The sequence below is a fragment of the Cetorhinus maximus genome, chromosome 16, assembly GCF_964194155.1.
Source record: "Cetorhinus maximus chromosome 16, sCetMax3.hap1.1, whole genome shotgun sequence".
Classification (NCBI taxonomy): domain Eukaryota; kingdom Metazoa; phylum Chordata; class Chondrichthyes; order Lamniformes; family Cetorhinidae; genus Cetorhinus; species Cetorhinus maximus.
The window spans coordinates 67,598,232-67,616,488 of record NC_135894.1 but is presented as its reverse complement, the minus strand read 5'-3'; the positions used below and the strand labels follow the sequence as shown (position 1 = coordinate 67,616,488).

At 40.8% G+C, this 18,257-nt stretch overlaps 1 protein-coding gene across 1 annotated transcript in view; it reads left to right on the top strand.

Moving 5' to 3' along the window:
• Positions 1-18,257, top strand: part of polq (polymerase (DNA directed), theta) — an 85,054-nt gene that overhangs the window by 50,795 nt on the left and 16,002 nt on the right. The window contains exons 19-27 of the mRNA XM_078559955.1: positions 121-264; positions 646-854; positions 962-1,202; positions 3,819-4,012; positions 4,555-4,689; positions 5,429-5,603; positions 12,231-12,360; positions 14,254-14,363; positions 14,842-15,026. Coding sequence (XP_078416081.1) covers positions 121-264; positions 646-854; positions 962-1,202; positions 3,819-4,012; positions 4,555-4,689; positions 5,429-5,603; positions 12,231-12,360; positions 14,254-14,363; positions 14,842-15,026 — 1,523 coding nt within the window. The remainder of the gene's footprint in view (positions 1-120; positions 265-645; positions 855-961; positions 1,203-3,818; positions 4,013-4,554; positions 4,690-5,428; positions 5,604-12,230; positions 12,361-14,253; positions 14,364-14,841; positions 15,027-18,257) is intronic.

The following is an 18,257-nucleotide window of genomic DNA, read 5'->3' as shown; positions in this document are numbered from 1 at the left end:
AAATTAGCATCAAACATCAGTATTTGCATCTGAACATTGTGTATACTTGTAGATTGTAAAGAAATTAATTATTGCTCTATGATTAATATAGAATTTTTAATACCTTTATTTATTTCCTAGCCCAGGCCGCTGTAAAGGTTCAGGCCAAGACAAATGGATTTGAAGTGAGCAGTCACAAAGACCTTGTCGTGATAGGTTTGTGTGTGTCTTGGGGAGGGAAGGATGCTTATTACATCTCCTTGCAAGAGACTCAGGAAAATACCGGTATGAAAATGGCTGAAATTATAGCTTAGCTTAACCTAAGTTAGACTGGAAAATCTTTACTCTGAGTTGATTTGTTTAGACTACCATTTCTCCCAACATCCTAAACCAGTCAGGATGAGATTCCAGTAATAAAAATAATTTGTTTTGGTGTTTTTCAACTGCTTGTGTAAACAAATAAGCCTTGTAATGTATTGAAGCTGCTATCACACTCGCAAATGTAGTTTGGGCCATTTTTCTATGTTTCAGGCTCTATGTAATGCTATTTGTTGTTGTTGTTGTGTACCACCCTATGGAAAAGAATATCATGGAACAGTTAAACTGGTACCACATTTGCAGTTGTCGTATGTATATCTTTAACTGTATTTTTTATTTTTTATTTAGAAGGAGATTTAAGCAACAGTTTGGCCCCTCCGCCGCTAGACCCTGAGCTTCCTGTGAAAGAAAGGCTTCTTCATGTACGTTCATGTTTACAGCAATGTGTAACTGCTGAGGCACAGCGCTCTATTGTTACCTATGACTTCAAGCAACACTACAAAACTCTCCTTGAGGCCTGCAACATCTCCATGGAAGGCATTTATGAAGATCCAAAGGTTATACTTCTGAGTCAGTTGGAAATGAGCTAGCTTTCTCTCCATCAGTTGATTGTCACTTTGAGAAAGAACTAAACACGACAGTAAATGTTTGTTTTCTCTTCTAGGTGGCGTGTTGGCTCCTGGATCCTGGCTCCAACGAGAGAACACTTCATAACATGGTGACAAATTTTCTCCCGCAGGAGCTTGCACTGCTGGAAGGAGTGAGCAGCAGCCATGGTGTTCAGAGTCTCGGGTTGAGTGCAAACACAGATATCTCGGGCCGTCACAGAGCCTCCATAGAGTCAGTGTTGGTCTATGATATAATGAATCAACTTAATTTGCTGCTTAAGAAAGAAAATCTGCAAGGTATGATGGCGATCCTGTTATATAAGACAGGTTTAGGTCATATCTTAAGAAATATAGATTGAATAGTTTAATAGTGTCTTCTGGACAAATGTTCATATTTGGCTTAAATTTTGTTTTAAAATTTCACTGCTGAATCATCCAAATTTGGGATGTGATTACAATTGATGGCAGTTGATGGAGATATGTATTAAAAAAGGACTGTAACAAGCCATAGGCTGTGAATGGGCAGACAAGTGGCAGATGGAATTTATTACGGAGAAGTGTAAGGTGTTGCATTTTGGCAGAAGGGTTAGGGAGAGGCAATATAGACTGAATTGCACAATTCTGAAGAGTATGCAGAGAGACCTGGGGATTTGTGTGCATTGACCATTGAGAGTGACAGGTCATATTGAGGAATTAGTTAGCAAAGTATACGTAGGATCTTGGGCTTCATAAATAGAGATATTGAGAACAATAGTAGCAAAGTTATGCTGAACCTTAATAAAACTCTGGTTAGGCCACAACTAGAGTATTGTGTCTAGTCCTGGCCACCACACCCTAGGAAGCATGTGAAGGTCCTTGAGAAGGTAGAGGTGATTTACCAGAATGGTTTCAGGGATGAAGGGTTTTAGCTACAAGGTTAGGTTGGAGAAGGTGGGGTTATTCTCCTTGAAGCAAAGGAGGTTGAGGCGTGATCTGATGGAGCTGTACAAGATTATGACAGGTTTAGATAAGGTAGACCAAGAAAAGCTGTTCCTATGAGCTGATGGTACAAGGGTAAAGGACACAGATTTAAGATTTTGGGCAAGAGATGCAGGGGGAATGTGAGGATGGACTTTTTTTACACAGCAAGTAGTAATGACCTGAAATTTGCTGTTTATGAAGGTGGTGGAAGCAGTGGTGATGAATGATCTTCAAAAGGAAATTGGATGGGTCTTGAAGGAAAAACATTTGCTGGATAGAATGGGGGGGATTTGACTGATTGATTTGCTCTACAAAGAAGCAACATGGACTCGATGGTTCAACTGGTCTCGTCCTGTGACTCTGTGTATATGAGAATGTGGCACGAGAAATGTATGAAAGAAAAATAGAAAATGTTGGAAATACTCAGCAGGTCTGGCAGCATCTGTGCAGAGAGAAACAGAATCATGTATCAGGTCAATGACCTTTCATCAGAGAAATGTATTGCTGCCTATGAAGAGAGGTCCAGTTTACCATCTTAAATTAATTTTATATTTTTAAAGTATGGATGCATAATAGAAACTTGTAGTTGTTGTGCACCCTGATTTCCAACATGCTTTTAATAAAGTGCTCAAAAGGCTGCTCAGTAATCCTGTTGGATTGATGGGCATTTTAAGCTGGATAACAATTTATATTAATATAGTGTCTTTAATGTAGTGAAACATCCCAAGGTGCTTCACAGGAGCATTATAAAACAAAATATGATACTGAGCCACATGAGATATCACGCCAGATGACCAAAAGCTTTGTCAAAGAGATAGGTTTTAAGGAGTGTCTTAAAGGAGGAAGGCTAGGTGGACAGGTATAGGAAGGAAATTCCAGAGCTTAGGGCAGAGTCAGCTGAGGGCACAGCCACCAATGATGGAGCAATTAAAATTGAGGATGATCAAGAGGCTGGAATTAGAGGAGTGGTGGGGGGGAGGATTGTGGGACTGGAAGAGATTACAGAAATAGGGAGAGGTGAGACCCATATGAAGGGATTTGCAAACAAGGGTGAGAATTTTAAAATCAAAACATTGCTTGACCGGGAGCCAAAGTAAGTAGCGAGTACAGGAGTGATAGGTGAATGGAACTTGGTGTGAATTAAGGCACGGGCAGAGTTTGGAAAGCCTCAAGTTTACAGAGATTAGAATGTGGGAGACTGGCCTGAAGTGCATTGAAATAGTCAAGTCTTGAGATTGCAGCTAGCATGGCCTGCATTAGGTATTCCTGGTTGTCGCATTCGGCTGTACTGAATTCTATTTCATAGACATAGATGGGGTTTCAGCAGCAGGTGAGCTAAGTCAGTCAATGTTAGGGAGGTGAAAATAGGCAGTCTTAGTGATGGTGCGAATACGGAAGCTCATCTCTATATCAGGTATGACACCAAGGTTGTGAGCAGTCTGGTTCAGTCTCAGGCTGTTGCCAAGGAGAAGGATAGAGTCAGTAGCTAGGGAATGGAGTTTGGTGCGCGGACTGAAAACTGGCTTCCGTCTTCCCAACATTTAATTGGAGGAAATTTCTGGTCGTCCAGTACTAAATGTTGGATAAGCAATCTGATTATTTAGCAACAATAGAGAAGTTGGGAAATGATGGTGAGGTAGAGCTGGGTGTCATCAACATATATGTGAAAACTAATGCTGTGCCTTTGCGTGATGTCGCCAAGTGCAGCAGCATAATGATTTAACACATGAACATACAAAAAACGACAGGGAGAAAAATAATTGGTCCATCTATTCTGTCTCCTGTGGACAAGGTGCAGCTTAGATGTGCCATTAATTCAGCTTCCCAATCTTACAGGACACTGGGACAGGCAAAGCATCAGAAATAAAAACCTTGCACTAATTTAGGAAAACACTTTGTGAAATACCTCCGTTGTGGTGTTAAATTTTATGCGCATGTAACTTTCTCTTGCAGACATGTTTTGGAATGTTGAAATGAAGACTCAGTATTGCCTGGCCTTGCTGGAGATGAATGGAATAGGATTCAGTACAGCTGAATGTGAGAACCAGAAGTGCCTAATGCAGTCTAAGCTAGCTTTCATAGAGGCACAGGCTTACCAGCTAGTAGGCCACAGCTTCTCTCTGACCAGCCCAGATGATATTGCTGAGGTAAGATTGCAACGTAGATCTGAAATAGTATTGTGCAGTTTTTATTAAGAGGACTGGCAAGGATATGAAATTTTTTTACCCCTTACACTGGAGAAGTTGTCAATTCAGTTGACTTTGAATATCTCTTCTGTTAGTTTCGGTGCAATGTTTTAATTGCAGTGACTGCTGGGACTGAGTTCAGATCCCGACAATATTTTTGGCAGAATTTAGACAATATTGGGTTGAAATATAATTGTGCGTGCTGCAAAATCCTATTTGAATCTAAGATAGATGTATTAATATTTCATACCATCCACCACCACTTGGGTCTCCTTTTGTTAAATTTGGATTTTATACATGAGCTTTATGGTGATTTCAACACAGCGAATGGATTCCACCGCATCAATTAATTTAGTAAAAGTCCCAGAGGAATTGCAGCTTTTATACAAGCACAAAATACCCGACTGTGTGAAATGTTATTGCACCAAGCAGCCCAATTCTAAACTTGCTAACTTTGCCCCACCCAAAATTTCACAGACTCAGCGATTGAATTCCTGTTCCAGGTTCTATTTTCAGAGCTGAAACTTCCTCCTAATGGGGATACCAACACTAATGGCAAGAGGACACTTGGCTCCGCAAGGAGGAAAGCACCAGCGGGAGGGCATTGCAGGCTGGCTAAACAATTCAGCACAAATAAGGTAATTGTGTGGTTCTTATGCAAATCTTTGTACTTTCTTAATCAATAGAAAAATAAAAGAGAAATAATTGGGAGCTAAGTGAGGCTTGTTTTAGAAATAGGTGTGGAATATACATCTTTATGTTTGTTCGAAAGGTAGTTTGCGAGTGAGCAATAGAAATGAAGTGAGAAGTATATCCATGCATTATAGATGATGAGAAAATGTTTGACAGTGAAACATGAAAGATTAATAGATGCCTGCTAAGAGCTGGAATAAATTGCAGGCATGAGACTTTTGAGGAATCTTTATTGGCAACAGCAAGCAACAATAAGAGTTAGAGTTAAAAGAGACAACTATCATAGGAGTAGTGAGATAAGGATGTGTTACATCAAACAGGCTTTTCAACGTATAAGCTGCATTTATTATGCCAGCTATTCAGGATAATTTTAGTTTCAAGATCCATGAAAAATTGAGAAACAACTGAAGGTATACAGGATCAGTTGCTGATGCATAAGGTAAATCAGACTTTTGAATATAGATTGAAGGTGAATACTAACACTAAGTTAATGGTAAATGCAAAGAAAGAGGACCTTCCAAAATTTGACCTTTGCATGAACAATACAAAAATTAAACAAGTTAAATTAGATTTTTGTGATAGAGCAATAAAGAAATCAAGCCAAGGATGGCATAGCACTTGCAAGAAGGAGAAGTACATAAATCTGAACAGCCCCTTTATTTAATATTCCATCCAATGTTTTAGGAAGCATTGGAGAAATTGAAGCCACTTCATCCTTTGCCAGGCTTAATCTTGGAATGGAGGAGAATTACTAATGCAGTGACCAAAGCGGTGTTCCCCCTGCAGCGGGAGAAGCACCTGCATCCTCAGCTGGGAATGGAGAGAATCTATTCTATCTCACAGACACATAGTGCTACAGGTAACTTCTGATCTCACTTTGTCCTGTGTCAATGCAAACTGCTGCACGTTGTGTAACCCAGTAAGCCCTGACTCACGAATCATACATTATAGACAATGTCCCAGACACCACCACTACCATCCCTGGGTATGTCCTTACCCATCAGCAGGACAGACCCACCAGAGGTGGTTTACAGTCAGGAAGGAGTTCTCAACATTGACCCCAAACCCCATGAAATCTCATGGCATCAAGTCAAACATGGACTAGGAAATTTCCTGCTGATTACCAACTATCACCACCCCCACTCTACTTCAGCTGATGATTCAGCACTCCATGCTGAACACTAGTTGGAAGAAGCACTGAGGGTGGCAAGGGCACAGACTTGCCTTTGGGTGGGGGACTTCACTGTCCATCACCAAGAATGGCTCAGTAGCACCACTACTGACCAAGCTAGCCGAGTCCTAAAGTCATAGTTGCTAGACTGGGCCTGAGGCAGATGGTGAGAGAACCAACAAGAGTGAAAACCTACTTGACCTTGTCCTCACCAATCTAACTTTTCAGAGATGCATCTCTCCATAAGAGTATCAGTAGGAGTGACCATTGCACAGTCCCTGTGGAGACAAAGACCTGTCTTCACATTAAGGATACCCTCCATTGTGTTGTGCGGCAGCACTACTGTACTAAATGGGTGTATTTCAAACAGAACTAGCAACTCAAACTTGGCATCCATGAGGCACTGTGGCCCATCAGCAGCAGCAGATTGTATTCACCCACAATCTGCAACCTCATGGCCCACATATCCCCCACTCTACTATTACCATCAAGCTGGGGGATCAACTCTGGTTCAATGAAGAGTGCAGGAGGGCATGCCAGGAGCAGCACCAGGCATACCTAAAATGGAGTGTCAACCTGGTGAAGCTACAACACAGGACTACTTGCATGCCAAACATTGGAAACAGCATGTGATAGACAGGGCTAAGTGATTCCACAACCAACAGATCAAATCTAATCTCTGAAGTTCTGCTACATGAGTTGTGAATGGTGGTGGACAATTAAACAGCTAACAAGAGGAGGAGGCTCCAAAAACATCCCCATCTTCAGTGATGGAGGAGCCCAGCACAATAGTGCAAAAGACAAGGCTGAGGCATTTGCAGGCATCTTCAGCCGGAAGTGGCGAGTGGATGATCCATCTTGGCTTCCTTCTGCTGTCCCCAGCATCACCGATGCCAGTCTTCAGCTAATTCAATTCACTCCACATGATATCAGGAAATGGCTAAAGGCACTGGATACTGAAAAGGCTATGGGCCCTGACAATATTCCATAAATAGTACTGAAGGCATGTACTCCAGAACTAGCCACGCACCTAGCCAAACTGTTCCAGTACAGCTACAACACTGCCATCTACCTGGCAATGTGGAAAATTGCCCAGGTATGTCCTGTCCATAAAAAGCAGGACAAATCCAACTTGGCTAATTACCGTCCCATCAGTCTACTCTCAATCATCAGCAAAGTGATAGAAGGTGTCATCGACAATGCTAACAAGTGGCACTTACTCAGAAACAACCTTGTTATGATATGGCAGGTGGTATTTGCCAGGCTGACCAGAACCCAAAGGGAAACTTGTTCAAGCTATCACAACGATTTTGCAATTTGCATTTATTACGTGAAGGTTTGTGCACTGAAGTCTGAAGTAAAGAATCCACTACCGCCTTTGGAGATTTTAAAATTAGATTAAAACATTAACAAAATAAAATAAAAAAGTTAAAAAACACAAGATTACAGTTACACAGTTAAACTTAGTTTTATAACAGTTCCCAAATGATTTCTACTTAACTAGACTCCCAACTACACACACCTTTTAGGCAACTGTCCAAGTAGATTCTTAATCTAGAAAACATCTAGCAATATTACCACAAGCACCCACTGTTGCTATAAGGGAAGCGTTTCACAGCTTCTCTCTCCCTCTCACTCGACAATGGAATTCCAAGGCTTTTAACAAAACCTTGCTCTCTGGAACAAGCAACCACTTCTTTAGGGTAGTGAAAGGCTGATTTTTCACAGGTCTGTCTCACACAGTCCACCTTTCAAGATCTCACCTGGCCATTCCCCATATAGCTTTCCGTCTTCCTTTAAATATATTTTCTCCCTTTTGATCTGTTAATCCCATTGTTTCACCCTTTCTTTGGTAGTTACTTTTTCCAGAATATAAAAATCTTTCTTGTTGTCCTTATGGCCAGCACTTTCAGGAAGAATAAACTTAAGAACTTTGTCTTACCTGTTTTTCCAGTTGTAAAACATCTTATCATGTCCCTTTGAAATTCAAACAACCTCTCAACTTTCCTGCAAATGCAAATGTTAGCTCTAACCTATTTACCTATCTTTCCTAGCTCATCTATTTCCATGTCAAAATGCCAGATTTGACACTTAACCACTTTGATTAAAACTTTGCAGCCTGACCATCTTTAACTAAATTAGTCATACACACATGCACGGATGCATGCGTGCACAGAACACAGCTCCCACAAGCCTGCTTTATAGTGTCACACAGTAATATTTGGAAAAAATAATATTTCATCTACAACCTGCTCAGTGACGCTCAGTTTGGGTTCTGCCAGGGCCACTCAGCTCCTGACCTCATTACAGCCTTGGTGAAAACATGGACAAAAGAGCTGAACTCCAGAGGTGTGATGAGAGTGACTGCCCTTGACATCAAGGCAGCATTTGATCGAGTGTGGCATCAAGGAGCCCTAGCAAAACTGGAGTCAATAGGAATCAGGGGGAAAATTCTCCACTAGTTGGAGTCATAACAAAGGAAGATGGTTGTGGTTGTTGGAGGTCAGTCGTCTCAGTCCCAGGATATCGCTGCAGGAATTCCTCCAGGTAGTGTCCTAAACCCAACCATCTTCAGCTGGTTTATCAGTGACTTTCCTTCCATCATAAGGTCAGAAACGGAGATGTTCGATGCACAATGTTCAGCATCATTCGCTACTCCTCAGATACTGAAGCAGTCCGTGTCCATGTGCAGCAAGACCTGGACAATATCCAGGCTTGGGCTGACAAGTCGCAAGTAACATTTGTGCCACACAAGTACCAGGCAATGACCAACTCCAAGAGAGAATCTAACCATCTTCCCTTGACATTCAAAGGCTGAACCGCAATCTATCAACATCCTAGGGGTTGCCTTTGACCAGAAACTGAACTTGATTAGCCATATAAATACTGTGGCTACAAGAGGTCAGAGGCTGGGAATTCTGCAGCGAGTAACTCTCACCTCCTGACTCCCCAAAACCTGTGCACCATCTGCAAGGCACAAGTCAGGAGTGTGATGGAATAATCTTTACTTGCCTGGATGAGTGCAGCTCCAACAACACTCGAGAAGCTTGATACCATCCAGGACAAAGCAACCTGCTTGATTGGCACCCCATCCACCACCTTAAACTTTCATTCCCTCCACCACTAATGTGCAGTGACAGCAGTATGTACCATCTACAAGATGCACTGCAGGAATTCACCAAGGCTCCTTCAACAACACCTTCCAAACCTGTGACCTCTACCACCTAGAAGGATAATGGCAGAAGATGCAAGGGAACACCACCACCTTAAAGTTTCCCTCCAAGCCACACACCATCCTGACTTGGAACTATATTGCCGTTCCTTCTCTGTTGCTGGGTCAAAATCCTGGAACTCCCTTTCTCACAGCACTTGGATGTATCTACACCACATGGACTGCAGCGGTTCAAGAAGGCAGCCACCACCTTCTCAAGGGCAATAATGAATGGGCAATAAAAGCAGGTCTAGCCAGTGACATCCACATCCATGAAAGAATAAAAAAATAGGAACAAAAGGTAATTTGGCCCATCAAACCTACTTTGTCATTGTCACAGTAGCTATATGTTTAAAATGCAAATTTCTTGAACTTTCTCAGTATGTTCACTTACCACTGCCTGGCCATTATTACATCCCATTCTTTGTAATCCAATAAGGAAATACAGAAAACAGTTGTAAAATGTTAAGGAAATGTAAATGCAGAAAGATAAGGTGGACTGCCTGCCAGCCCCAAAGTAATGTATTTATGCAAATGATTTAGTGAAGCAAAAAGGTGTTGTCTGAGCTAGTAAGCCATTTACACAAGACTTGCACATGACTTCAGTTTGCAGAAAACAGAGGTATGTTACTTGTATGACTTGCCAAGCTTGAAGTGGTTGAGATGACAACAGGCTTTGAACTTTCACAAACTTCTTTTCAGACATTGACTTTGATTGAAGCAATTAGAAAAATAATTTCTTAGCTGTGCAACTAAGAAACGTATTCAGCAACTGTTTTTAGGCAATTGTGCACAGAGAATCCTTTTGCTCCCCACGTTACCATCATAGCACCCTAACCATAGGAGTAACCAAAAGAGGTGAGAGTGACTGTTCTTGACATCAAGGAGCATTGGACCAAGTATGCAATCAAGGAGCTCTAGTAAAATTGACATCAGTGGGAATCGGGGAAATCTCTCCACTGCTTGGAGTCATACCTAGCACAAAGGAAGATGGTTATGGCTGTTGGAGACCAGTCACTTCAGGCTCAAGACATCCTCAAGGTAGTGTCCTAGGCCCAAACATCTTTAGCTGCTTCATCAATGACCTTCCCTCTATCACAAGATCATGAGGTTCGCTGATGATTGCACAGTGTTTCAATTCAAAATCCTCATATTATGAAGCAGTCCATATTCACATGCAGCAAGATCAGGACAACATGCAGATTTGGACTGATAAATGGCAAGTAACATTTGTGCCACACAAGTGCCAGACAATGGCCATCTCCAACAAGAGAGAATCTAATCACCTCCCCTCAGCATTTAGTGGCACTACCATCATTGAATTCCCCACTATCAACCTCTTGGGGATTACTGTTGACCAGAAACTTAACTGAGCCAACCATATAAATACAGTGGCTACAAGAACAGGCTGGCTAGAGGCTGGGAATTCTACATTGAGTAAATCTCCTCCTGACTCCCCAAAGCTTGTCCACCATCTACAAGGCACAAAACAGGATTGTGACGGAATACTCTTCAATTGTCTGGATGAGTGTGGCTCCAACAACACTCAAGAAGCTCGACAGCATCCAGGACAAAGCAGCCCGCTTGATCAGCACCCCATTCACCACATTAAAAGTTCACTCTCTCCACTACCATGCATAGTGGCAGCAGTGGGAACTATCTACAAGATGTACTTTCAGAACTTGCCTTCCAAACTTGCGACCTTGACCATCTATAAGGATAAGGGCAGCAGATCTGGGAATGACACCACCTGCAAACCTCTCCAAGCCACCTTGACTTGGAACTAAATTGTTGCACCTTCATTGTCATTGGGTCAAAAACCTGGACCTCCCTTCCTAACAGGACTGTGGTTACTCTCTCAATGATGTCTCACCTGAGGTTGTCTTAAAGAGGATGGTTTAATAACGAAGGTACAGAATAAACTCTCCTTCCTATTGCAAACAATTCATTAAACATCCCCTCAAAGACACAGAACATTTTTATTTGCAAACGCTGGACTTCATATCACGTGATTTGCCTGTGTATGTATATGTATGTATGTATTTATAACGAGTGCTTCTGACTTCTACCATATCTACCCATGGTGCTCCTTTATGTTGTTCTCAAGCACATGCTTGTTCTTCACTGAGATAAAATGCAAGGGCTAGCAAAGCCAGTAATGCTTGGCTGCATTATGATACAGGTTTGTAATTAGAGAGGACAGAGGGATCAAGGATGTTTTTACTATGAAGGCTAGAAAAACTAAAGGGGTAGTACCTGATGAGAAGGAGCCATGTACAAAATTACCCAAACTGGGATTAGGACATATTTCTTGATCTAATAAATTTCTTTCCACATTCCTTTACCATGCTGTTGCATATTTCGAAAAGCTAATCCTACAATTTACAGCTATATTGGGCCATGACTTGAAGAAAGATGGAAGTCGCATTCAACCTCTAAATAAATATGTATATGATATTTGTTTCCAGCATAAGAATAGCTGCATGTGGCACAGTAAATGTAATGGACCATTTCCACCAGTGATGTAGAAAGTTTATCATTTATTAGAGGTGGTCACGCTATAAGAAACAATTAGGCATTGAGAGCTAGAGCTGCCATTGGGAGTTTGAATACCCAGTAAATGGAAAATGTTTAAAACTGGGCTTGTAGAATTGGATGCAATGAGGTGCCACCATTTTGCAGTCCATTCTGTCCCTTGATGGCACTACAAAACTCCCTGCTTTCATTATTTAGAGTAAGGAGTAAAAAGAACAAGATAACAACATATTACTGGTGTCCTGATGGGTTTTTCCAACTTAGTCAACTTGTGCAGTGCATATAGTCCAGTTGAAGTTGGGCTTTGTGCAAAAGCGATGGGCAAGATCAACTAGTTAACTCCGTAAAGAATGTAATCCTATTAACATGATTTATTAAAATGTCACAATTGAAACAAGAATTTATAAACAATCTTTTTGAATTGGTTCCCATTCTGTTGAATGAAATATAATGGAATATTTTCTTGGCGATTTCACAACCCATAGTTTATATTTGTTTGTCTTTAGATGTACATTTTGCTTTCATGTGATCTAGAACCCACTCTCTAAACACATCTCTTATTCAATTAGGTCGAATCAGCTTTATTGAGCCAAACCTGCAAAATGTGCCAAAGGATTTTGAAATTGAAATGCCAGCAATGATCAGAGAGAGTGTTCCCTCCCAGGGAACATACAACGCAGCTGTACCTACACGATTCAGGTATTTCTTCTGAATGAAATCCTCAAACCTCGCCTTCTGTGAGACAGCGATTTGTTTTTCAACTGAGGCTTTGTGATCTCCATGTATCTTCTCATTATCCATCAGTAACCAAGTTCCTTAATTTAAATACTTATTTTACTTTGAAATGACAGTCATAAATAAGTAAAGTATGAGAGACATATTTATCTTTCTCCATCTCATAGATAACCTCTATTTAATAGCCATCTTTATCTAGCCATATATAAACGTACATCAATGTACATTTTAGACACTCATATCAGCTGTTTTTTTTAATGTTGGAAGCTCTTTATTACCTCCTGTAAAACAATGAAAAATATAAAATGGCTCTTTTAAAGTAAGATTTTTAAATTGCTATTTGGCCAATCATCTCAGCCCTGGGACTTCACTGCAGGAATTTCTCAGGGTAGTGTCCTAGGCCCAACCATCTTCAGCTGCTTCAACAATGACCTTCCTTCCATCATAAGGTCAGAAGTTGGGATGTTCGCTGATGATTGCACAATGTTCAGCACCATTCATGACAGCTCAGATACTGAAGCAGTCCATGTCCAAATGCAACAAGACCTGGACAATGTCCAGGCTTAGGCTGACAAGTGACAAATAACATTCATGCCACACAAGTGCCAGGCAGTGACCATCTCCAACTAGAGAGAACCCAACCATCTTCCCTGTGACCTTTACCACCAAGAAGGACAAGGGAAGCAGATGCGTGGGAACACCACCACCTACAAATTCCCCTCCAAGCCACACACCATCCAGACTTGGAAATATATCACTGTTCCTTCATTGTCGCTGGGTCAAAATCCTGGAACTCCCTTCCTAACAGCACTGTGGGTGTACCTACACCACATGGATTGCAGTGGTTCAAGAAAGTGGCTTACCATCACCACCTCAAAAGCAATTAGGGATGGGCAATAAATGCTGGCCCAGCCAGTGACACTCACATCCATGAACGAATAAATAAAAAAAAATCATAGTATTGTGGAGTTATTGTTAGTAACACGACAGCCTTTAATATGGGAACTGAACAATCTCCTACATTTATTTCATCTGTATGATCTAAAGCACCTGCAGCTCACTGGTGACCATATTTATTTTATTGAAATGTACCTTGGTTATAATTTGGGCACAGTCCCATCAAAGCCTAGCTCACATGAGTAGGTTTGACCAGAGAGTGTTAGATGTCTCTGCAGGTAGAATAAGCTATATTGAATGACTTAATTTGATCCTGTGTGCTTGATTTGTTATTTGGCAGCTACACCACAAAACTATCTGGCTATATGGATGGAATGTCTTTGATTTTAAAGTAATCATTGACTTTACGGTTTTCTTCCAAAAACATGACGTTTACTGCCTGGTGAAGTAAATACAAATTTATAGTGAAAATGCACTACTTTTCTTTCCTTGTAATGTTTTTATAGTTCAATCATTTTGCTTTCTCCTTGGTTCTCAAATGTTTACAACTTTTTCATTTTTTCTCGATTACTGCCTTCAACTACCCTCAATAAGTGAGCCTTTCTCTTGTGCCTCAGGTTGTTTCTTGTTTCTTAGGGCTGGTATGCTTTTATTATCCACCTTGTATTCTCTCTTAATTTGAAAGGCTAGTGTGTTTAATATCTCTATGTCAGCAAATCTAGTGTATTTTAATTATATTTTTAAAAATGAGCTATAGAGTGAATATCTATGTGGAAATTAATAACCAGTGTTTTAGTGCTGCAATATTTGCTTTACAATTGGACTGATCTTTGTAATTGCTCTTGGCTTCTTGTCACTGGTTTTATAACTCATTGTAAAATTGTACTCTATGTAGCAGTAATGTATAGAAGTTAAAAAAGACAATGCTTTTAAATTTTGCACCATATATTTATGTTTTAGGAGAAGGAGGGGCTGTAGTATAAGGGCATCTTCCTGGCAGAATGATGGAAAGGTGGATAAAGGGCTGCCATTTGCTGTTAGTCTAAGACATGCTTTCGTACCATTTTCAGGTAAATGTATTTTTTTAAATCAAATTTTAATGGTGGGATTATTTCAAAGTCCTTAACAAAAGAACACAAGTTTAAAAACTGACTTTGTTTCAGATGTACCAGCACAGGTCCTCGGTGAAATGAGGTTAGATGGTCTGTAGCAGAGCTCTGTGAACTCCAGTTGATGACAGAATTGCTTTTGCAATGTTAGCTTGGCAAGCTTGTTTAACTTGTAAATTTTCAGAAACATGTTTTGTCGACTAGATTGCTTTTATGTACCAGTTTAGTCACCTCTTTTAAAAAAAAATCTATTCTATTTGTAAGGCAAAAGCTACATTTTCTCAAAATGCATGCTGGCTGGGTCCAGTGCCTCTGCACTCTTTCAATGAATGATTTCACAAATTTGCTGTCAAATAATTTCTCTTTTCCTCCAATGCAGTTCTGGATTAATATCAGGTTTAACAAACTAACCATGTCTAATTTAATTTTTCCTTTAAAGGTGGCCTCATTCTGGCAGCAGATTACTCTCAACTGGAGCTACGAATTCTGGCTCACCTCTCCAAGGATAGGAGCCTTATTCAAGTCCTAAACAGTGGGGAAGATGTGTTCAAGAGCATTGCTGCAGAATGGAAAATGGTGGACCCAGCATCAGTGACTGACAGACTGAGACAACAGGCCAAGCAGGTCAGCTGAAGTTTCAGGTAGTCCGGGTGCATTACTTGAGAGCATTACATAGACAACAGAAAACCTTCCACCTCCAGCTGAGTAGGAAACCTGGTAAACCATTGTCCTCTGTTGAGTGTAAAATAAAATGAGTTTGAGTAATGCCATGTCCCTGTGAACACAGGTCCAGTGTACAGAACGGGCAATATGAATATTTAAAAAATTTGCTTTATATGATATTACTCCACATGCTGCTTCTGCCTCTATAATCGTGCCAAGGTAATCTTGTTGCTTAAAGCCAGTGGAACGTAAATTAACATAAGCACTTAACTTTTTAATATGAAACACACTGTATTATCAAACACCAAGGACAGAATTTCTTGGTTTTGAAGCTGACACTTTTTTGCATAAATTACCAGTCCCTGACAAGCACCCTGTGTTTAAAAGTCAGTTAATTTAATGTTTAGTGAAGTAGCAAGGCAAGATATCAACATGAGCTCATATAGTTATAAAAACAAATTAAACAACTCTTTTAATGGCACACATAACAAACCCATGGTTGCTTTTAGAAGTTACATGACCAAAATTTACTCAATGCCTCTAACAAACGGGTTCCTAGCTGTAGTCATTATAGTTTTGATAAATGCTGGACTGTAGCTTTAAGAATAATCCTGTGTTGTAAGATCACATGATCTGAGTAAACCAATGTATTAACAGCACAGGGAATCTCTACACGGGGAGTTCTTCTTTAGTTATGGAGCTTGATGTACACATGTAGCTGCTGTTGCTGTCTTATAAATAAAGTTAAATGTTTCCACTAAGAAAAGTTGTCTGAAGATCAACTCTACAACAAACTGGCGATGAGGATAAATCCGATTCGGTGCTGTACCTCACCCAGTGATTGAGAGTATCTAAGTTCGTTAAAAATAAAAGAAGATATGCTCATCCAAAATGTCACAGTTCGGCAGAATCGATCCCTTTGAGCCAGCCACAGACGATTGGTCTTAATATATAGAACATTTGCATACTTCTTTCAAGCAAACAAAATCATGGGGGAGGAAAAGAGGAGAGCGATTCTCCTGAGTATTTAAACCTACAGTTTAACTCGAAGCTTGATGGCACCCAGTGCCTGAGATTTGAAGACTTTCAGTGAATTAATAGATCTCGTTAAGGGACATTTTCAACCCAAGCCTTCAGTCACAATGCCAAGGCTTAGGTTCAGTTCACAAAATAGAGCCCCGGGAGAGACAATTGCTGCCTACATGGTGAAATTAAAACAACTAATGGAATATTGTGATTTCAGTGAAACCCTGAATGACATGCTCAGAGATCACTTAGTATGTGGCATGCAGGAAGACACTATTCAGCGGATTGCTGGCTGAAGTGAATCTTGGTTTTGAGAAAGCGTTAGAAATAGCGCTGGCAATGGAAAGCATTGTAAGGGATTCACAAGCAATTCAAGGGGTGCAAAATGGCATCGTCCTCCTAGTTGAATGGGAACAGTCAGCCAAAAGTGGCACGAAAAGCCGGGACTCCGCCACGAAGCGGGAAACAGCCCCTGCTAACTGAAAAATGAGAGGAAACAGCTTAGCAACTAAATCGCAAACTAATTTTCATCAACGTGGCAACAATCAGCCTTCTAGCGATTGGTAATTTAAAAAAGTAGAAGGTTATTTTTGTCACAGAAATGGACACATAATGAGACAGTGCAGTGAGATTTAAACAGGCCTCCAAACGACAAATGAAGTCCAATGAAGTCTAGTGTAGTAGAGCCAGAAACAATCAATTCTGACACTTATTCATTATTCAACATGGAAGTTGGGAAGACAGAGCCAATTATTGTTACAGTGCAAGTGAATGGTAAACCAGTTAAAAGTGGAAATAGACACGGGTGCTTCTACCACTGTAATAGGAGAACACACATTCAGATATTTAAATAAAGGTGATCAACAATTAAATTTGGAACAAACATCTGCCAAGTTGAAAGTGTACACAGGCAAAGAAATCCAAGTAATAGGTATCACCAGAGCAACTGTTCATTATAGACACCAATCGACACTGCTACCAGTGATGGTGCTGGAAGATGAAGGGCCAAGTCTTCTAGGGCATGATTGGTTGAAGGAGATTGAATTAAACTTGTCTGAAATCTTCCAGTTGCGAGCGGGTGGACTACCAGAGCTGCAAAAAAAAATATGACACCGTCTTCAAGGATGAACTGGGAAAAATCCAAGTCTACAGGCCAAGATTTACGTGGACCCAGAGGCAACACCTCGCTTCTTGAAAGCAAGACCGGTGCCATACGCCATGAGAGAAAAGGTTGATGCTGAGCGGAACCAGCTGGAGAGGTTGGGTGTCATAAAAGTGGTCCAGTTCTTGGAGTGGGTAGCACCCATAGTCCCTGTCCTTAAACCAGACCAGATTGTCTGGATCTGTGGGGACTATAAACTAACAGTCAACCTAGCAGCCAAACTGGACAGGTACCTTATTCCCAATATTGAAGACCTCTATGCCAAACTAGCAGGAGGGACAACATATACAAAGCTTGACATGAGTCACATGAGTCAAACATACAATGTTTTGGCCTCAACTACTTTCTGTGGTAGTGATTATGGGCTATTTCTACCAAATTTATCCACAGTTCTAGCCCGTCTACATTCACTGTTAAGAAAAATAGCATTGGTTTTGGGAGGCACCTCAAAAAGAAGCCTTTATGAAAGTAAAACAGATCTTACACTCTTCAAATTTGTTAGTGCATTATGACCCGACAAAGGAGTTGGTGATAACCTGCAATGCGTCTCCTATGGAGTGGGAACGGTACTATCTCACAAGATGGACGACGGCACAGAGAGGCCAATAGGCTATGTATCCAGGACAATTACCACAGCTGAAAAAGGATATTCTCAGATTGAAAAGGAAGGTCTGTTGATTATTTTTGGTGTAAAAAAATTTCACCAATACGTGCATTGGGCGACATTTCAGACCACAAACCACTTTTGGGTCTATTTAGCGAGGAATGTCTCCCATAGCTTCTGCAAGAATACAAAGATGGGCCCTAACTTTGGCAGCATATGAATACACCTTTGTACATAGACCAGGGATTCATATAGCAAATACCAATGTCCTAAGTCGCCTTCCTTTGCAAGAGAATGATGAACATGTCCCAATCCCACAGGAGCTCGTATTAGTGATGAATTTTCTAGATTCCTCACCAGTCTGTGTTAGGTCGATAAGAAACTGGGTGAATTGTGATCC